Raw genomic sequence first — 6,599 nt, 5'->3', positions numbered from 1 at the left:
TGCAAGGCACTTTTTTATTTCATGGAGAAACAAATGGAAATAATGACTTGACATGTATGCAGCATGGGCCTGAATAATGCTCTGAAAGTGCTGCTCAAATCCAGTGTTTTGATGAAGACCGCTATTGCTTCTCAAGGTAAGAACAATATCACGGAAACTTCTATCACTATACTCAATTGGTATAACAGCAGCAATCTCTTCCATTGTTGGAAGGTTGTGTGTGCGTCTACCGCTTCCTTCAATTAAACGCATTCTCATTGATGGGCTGATAATGATGTATGGCGCACTGACTTCTGTATGATCATTACCATCACTGACAGTGTTGCTGCTCTCATGGTTGCTCAATATCTCGTGTGCATGGCGATATATACGCGCAAAGGGGTTGCATTGGGCAAGCATGACCGAAAGCTCCCTAACGATCTCAGGATCAAGGTTGTTGTTTCGTGCTTGTCTTCTTTCAGCGGCAGAGGAAGGATCAAATATATACAGCTGGGCGTAGGAAGGCTCACTGCCTTCAACTGGAGTCAAGAGGCCTTGACGGTGGCAAAGTGCGCCATGGATCTGAAAGGCGTTTAATCCACCTCTATTGTTATTGTTGTTGCTGTTGTTGCTGACACGATCCTCAGGCGAAACAATATCGCAGCCCAACGAAGTAAAGGCAAAGGCAGCGTTGTACTGGCGAAGGTTGTCCTTAAAGTGACGGCCTTGAGTGTCCGTACGTTCGAGCAAGTCCTTCAAGTACTCAGGTGGATCAGGTAATAGTTGCAACTGGGCTGATCCTTGCTTGCAACATGACTCCCAGCTAGGATTTCTCATTGAAGATGCCTCTTGCCTTTCATCGATCCAGTGCAAGGCGTGGCAGTGTGAGCATTCCTTGTCCATACGTCCAAGGTCCAAAGGACGAAGGCGAGAAAGCTGCGAGATGTAGGCAGTAGGGATAGTCTGAGAAGGTTCTACTCTAGGTCTTCCCCTATGTCTTACTGGGCTGCCTTCCTGCTCTTCTTGTTCAGCTCGACGTCTGCGGCGTGATGCTGCAACTCTTTCTCTACACGCTTGGCAGGTGCAATAGCGTGAATCTGCTGGCAATGTCGCAACACAGGAGGAGCATATAGTTGTTCTAGAAGTATTGTTTTCCATTGTTCTAATGAGCGATAATGTTAGCAGACATATTCGAATCAAAAGAAATATTATTCATAACAAATTATTTCAAAATGTGTTATGTGTTATGTGTTATATATTAGGGTGATTCAGTTACTTTGTCATTCGTGACTCTTTTTTTTGTTGAACAAAACTTCATGTATGAATTTGAAGTATTTTCTCTTCGCGTTTTTCTCTTTTTTTCTTTTGTTTGGGGTGTTTTGACCATGTTACAAATGTATGACATTCCAACCTGGACTGAAGAGAATCGCACATTGCTAGACACTCTAAGTCAAGCAAAAGTGTCTCCCGAGATTTCAAATTCACTTCAACAACAACTGTATATGAATAAGCACAAGTTCCTTGGATTACTGGACAATCAACCCAAGAATACTTCTCACAGAGCTGATCTCAATGCAAGCAAGTGTTAAGACCCAAAAACAATCTTTTGATTAACCAAATTTTTGTTTATTATAGACAAGGCATATATCAACAGAGTCTCACATACCGTCAGCAAAGATTTCGTTACGAAAGCACTATTCTTATCCGACCAGCTCGATATCAATGAACACGTTGCAGCAACGCTTTTGATGAATGGAATAACACAAGCATCCAATTTCAACTGTGATCCAATCGATACGGCAGTTCTTCTTTTTCACGCAGAACGTGGATACCTCTTGGCGTCCCTGGAAGCCATCTTGAGGTTTTCAAATGATGCTTCTATTAGTGAACAGGTTCGATCTGTTTGCTATAGCTTTGCAACTGAAATAATGTCTGAAAGTGTTCCTCTGGGAAACAATAAGACAGGCACATTTACAACAAAGCTTCTTTCAACACTAGAAAACTTGACTAAAGCCATCACAGCATTATACAACACAGGCACAATGGGTGGACAAATGCCAGCAGCTGGAAGTGGAAAACTAGGAGAGGATATTGCCTTTATTCGTATAGAAAGACTTGGCGATGAACGTGTATCGATTGTTCAAATCTTATACCACTTGGCTTCCATTTTCAGCTTGGACGCTCAATCTAAGTTGACCATGCTTGAAATGTTAGAAAAGGCACAACTGACTGACCCAGCAACATCATACATGGTCACCACCATGCTTGCAGCGATATCATATAGCAATCAGACTGAAGGCGACGAACCGGACCAAAACGTGTTGAGCTTTGCCAAATCATTCCATAAACGAATCATGACACATGGATCCGACGTTCCTGCCATTAAAGCTGTCATTGTTCTTCAATGGGTTCTTTACTTAACGAATCCAAGAAGATCAGGTGCATTCACTAACGGACTAAACGCGATCACTAACGAAACAGAAGCTCAACAGCTCGTCGAAGCAGCGATAGATGCAAACGCTTTCAAGTTTTTGCAACAGTACATGTTATATTTCCAACAGTCAGGAGGATTTGACAATGGTGCTTTTGACGACCTTACGAATGTAGAAGAGACTTCACAAACTCACGGCAGAATTGATTATCGTCAATACAAAATTGAAATTCGAAGCGAATTTCAAACATGTGTCATACATGAACTCAAGACGCTCGCAAATACAATCATTCGACAACTATTTGGTGTCTTGCAGAGCCTCAAATACAAGGAAGAGGATTCTACTTTGGTCAATACCATGACCTATTCTTCAGAAGCCATACAGACTAATGAGACGACGAGCCCTGTACAAATCCGTGATCTGGAGTATTTCTTGAGCTTTTTAGCCAGTGTGTATACAGGGCCTATTGAAGGTGGGCTTGTCTTTTGGAAACGCGATGACGGATTGAATCACTTCGTTCGATGGCTGGTTGACATCAAGGTGCAATCGACCGTGTGTGCTGCCTTTGACTTTTTTGGCTCAATATCGACTGGAGCGACTTGTGCTGCAGGTACACTGAGCTTGTTCAGAGGTAAAGCCGACACCGACTTGGGCTCTGGCTCGCTATTTACATGGAAAAAGCCACTGATGGCATTGGAGTACTATGCCAATTTGTTATCTAATACAACAGACGACCTACCTCGTACGATCCCTGTAGAAGAAGAGATGGTATTGCTTAAATTTCTGAATATCCTAAAGCAAACTGTGCAGTATAGCGAAGAAGCTAGATACGCATTTTGGTACAACAATGAAGCCTACTGCCGAAGCAATTTAGAAACTATTATCAAACGTCCTACTTCAGCCTATCTTAGAGCTGCTGTGTTTGACGTTATCTCAGCCTTCTGCTCTCACTGGGGCGGTGGAGTGAATGGTATCGGAAGAGATATTTCGCTTCAATGGTGGCGTGAGCTTGTAGATAGCGACTTACTTCTTCCAGCAAGCAATCCTGTATCAGGAGAAACAGAAAAGGCTACATCAGTAAATCAGCCAGCAACACTTTTACAAGAAATTCAAACCGAATTGGAAAGACATCGCTACACAGAGACACTGGCACTTGTGCATTTGATAGGGTCATCGATACACTCCCTGAGCGATCGTCAGAAGCTGCTTTCAGGATTTTCGAATATGGATTTTTATATTCCCTTAGGACAACACACGAACGGTGAAACTGTTGGCGCAACACCCTATATATCACTTGTATTGGATACTGTATTGACTGGACTTGGAAGTGACAAGGAGGAGCATACGAGAATGAAGTGGAAGGTGACGGAGGCATGTCTTGTGGTAATAGAGAATAGTGTAAATTCGTTTTCAGATATTGCATGCAAGCCAGGTCTACAAGAAGGGCTAGAAGACAAGAGCCATCCTAACGAAATAGAACGCGTCCTGCTTTCATATCTGACGCACCCAGGCTTCCAGGTACTCATTCGTATCCTTTCTGGTGGCAAGATTACAAATGAATTGTTTGATATTGTTCAAAATTGTTCTAAAGAAGATAAAAAGAACACATCAAGCACATCTTATCGCAGAAACTGTTTACTCAAATCGTTGCGCATACTCCATGACGTGCTAAAATTACAGCCTATCGTCTGTAATGTTCTCATACCTCATATCGGCAAGACTGCAAAAAAGAAAGCATCCTCAGAATTTCAGCTCGGTCACCTCTCTTTCCCTCCTATACCTTCTGTTTCAAACCTTGGACAGCTCATTTTGTTCCGTAACGACATTCTTGCCCAGATTGCCCTGTTTATCAATTATGAAGATGATGAGGAGATATGTTTAGCTAGCACCAAGCTTTTACATCAACTCTCTGTTGATTTGCGAGAACCTCGTCAGACCAGCACGCCAACTGACAAGCTCACGTCATTGACGCTTTATAATCCAATGACAAAAGCAGGAGCCAACATCACATCCATCTTGAGCGCTTCTAAACTAGCCGAGGATATCATCTTTTGTATTAGCGAAAGATTGGGCATTAACGTTCCTGAAAAGATGACGTGTGATGACTATGAAATGGATATCAATCTTATCCCATTTTGGAAGGCAGAAGGTATTTTGAACAACATCTATGACTATCCAGGCATTGTCGAAACTCCAGCTCTTTCTTCTGTACACCTTGCTATCTTGGACTTACTTTTGGAAAATGCTCATCCAGACATAAGCTCGCCCACTCTAACGGAGTACCTGCTAGGCTACGACTTATCTAATCCTAGGATGCCAGTGATTCAAGAGACACAAAACAATCGCGCTTCTCTCATCTGTTTCCACACAATCCTGAAAATGCTTCAACAAGGTGTCGATTCTGGCTTGACGACCCATGACTCGATGATGATTGATTCTGTAGAACCCACACCGCTCTTGATCGACACACATCCTCTCTTGGCTGAAAAGTGCTACAAGCTTATCTATAGACTATGCGCTAAGAAATCGATATCTTCATCTACCATGCGTTACTTACGAAACACTGGAAACTTTTTCTACAAGCAATTTGAAGCCATGTCGAGTCGCTTGGAGACTGATCTCTATGTTGAATCCTGTCCATTCTCTGGAACGATCCGTTGTGCTGATGGTACCGAAATCAGGTCCGACTTCTTCAGGGTACGGGCCAAATTGCACCAGAGGGCCTGGTTACTTCAGTTGATCGCTTTAGAACTACATGCAACAACACACATGAAACAAAAGGCTAATATCAATCGCCTACTTGAACTACTCTATGGACGTTCACCAGACACAGATATGAACATGCACGAGCAACAGGATATCCCTCTCTTCTCTCAGGGTTCATTCCATACACTCCAGCAGCCTTTAGTGAAGATGCTTGAGTTTGTCAGTTCTCTTGAATTTGTCTGGCAAGATGACCTTGTGAAGGATGGACCGATATCAGAAATCAACTACTTTAGACAGTTTATTCCTGGAGACTTTTACGTGACAAATGATGATGGAGTCCAGTTGTATGACATTCGTGGTATCTATGGATATTTGCGATTAGTCCAAATTGCAGAATACGCCAATAGTCCAGACACAGAGTTGATCGAAAAGGAAATGGGTGATATTCTTGCAGCCTGTATGTCTCTCAATCGAAGCAAGGAAATCACTCATGCAAGACGACATTGTATGAAGGCTTGGAAACAAGTGATCCATATCTCGCTTTTGGAATGCTTTGATCTTTTGAACACGCAAGAAAGAGAAAAGATCATATACGAACTTCTGGCCATGGTGCTCTCAAAGATATTGAATGCGCAAAATTATGATCCAGATATGGTCAAAAGCATGAGTGAAGTGGCATTGGCTTTGATCAACAGGCTTCGAAAAGAAAAGGACTCGCGTACGATTGCTCAACTGCCGGTAGATAAGCTTCGACATGCATTTAATGGAATCATTGAGTGTATTTGCCAACAGAACATTAAAACGACTGTGCGAGGCGACTTATATACAACATTAACCAATCTGCTGCTGTATATCAACAGATACAAGCGAGATGAATCGTATATAGAGCTTGAAAAGTATATGGTCAATGTTGTCGTTTCTTACAAGTCTGGGCTTCTTGATACCCTATGTAAAGATGCTATTGATGGATTAGACATTTGGAAGACGACAGCGTTCATTGCGATTGATGCGTTAAATACAATGACCCTTCGGGCTGGTAGTGATGTCGTTCAAACGTATCTCTTGAATAAGAATTTCTTACAGTACACCATTGATATGCTCAAGTATGACGACTCAGCTTTGGTTCATATATTAGAATCTATTGATGGTAAGTTAAAGTTGAAAGAATCGACATATACTAACAATTTGTACAGCATCACAGTTGCCACTCTATATCTTTGAAGCCAGAATGTCTATCCTGCTTCGTCTTGCTATGAATCCTGATGGTGCTGAGCTCTTGTTTGATAATCAAATCTTTGAAGTACTTGGCCAAAGCCTCTTTATGAGAGTAGAGCAACAAAACCCTGCATCTATACAGGCCAACATAAGCACATCGGGTGAACTTTTAGATCGATACCAGCGAGTGATGCTACCGACGTTGAAGCTCATTGTTGCCATTCTTTCTACTTTTGGTAAAAAGAATGCCAAAGTTATATCAAAGGT

General features: G+C 42.2%; 2 protein-coding genes across 2 annotated transcripts in view; one reads left to right on the top strand and one right to left on the bottom strand.

Moving 5' to 3' along the window:
• Nucleotides 1-126: 126 nt before the first annotated feature.
• Nucleotides 127-816, bottom strand: RHIMIDRAFT_201717 (uncharacterized protein; the record flags this gene model as incomplete). Its single annotated transcript, XM_023606565.1, has 1 exon — nucleotides 127-816. A coding segment is annotated over one exon (690 nt), but the record flags the coding sequence as incomplete, so codon positions are not given.
• Nucleotides 817-1,331: 515 nt separating this feature from the next.
• Nucleotides 1,332-6,599, top strand: part of RHIMIDRAFT_281442 (uncharacterized protein) — a 5,875-nt gene continuing 607 nt past the window's right edge. Inside the window, exons 1-3 of the mRNA XM_023612996.1 lie at nucleotides 1,332-1,557; nucleotides 1,615-6,264; nucleotides 6,311-6,597. Coding sequence (XP_023466842.1) covers nucleotides 1,365-1,557; nucleotides 1,615-6,264; nucleotides 6,311-6,597 — 5,130 coding nt within the window. The 5' untranslated portion in view covers nucleotides 1,332-1,364. The remainder of the gene's footprint in view (nucleotides 1,558-1,614; nucleotides 6,265-6,310; nucleotides 6,598-6,599) is intronic.

Source organism: Rhizopus microsporus (assembly GCF_002708625.1).
Source record: "Rhizopus microsporus ATCC 52813 unplaced genomic scaffold scaffold_7, whole genome shotgun sequence".
NCBI lineage: Eukaryota > Fungi > Mucoromycota > Mucoromycetes > Mucorales > Rhizopodaceae > Rhizopus > Rhizopus microsporus.
Note: the sequence above shows the minus strand (reverse complement) of the source record. Positions and strands in the feature narration are given on the sequence as shown.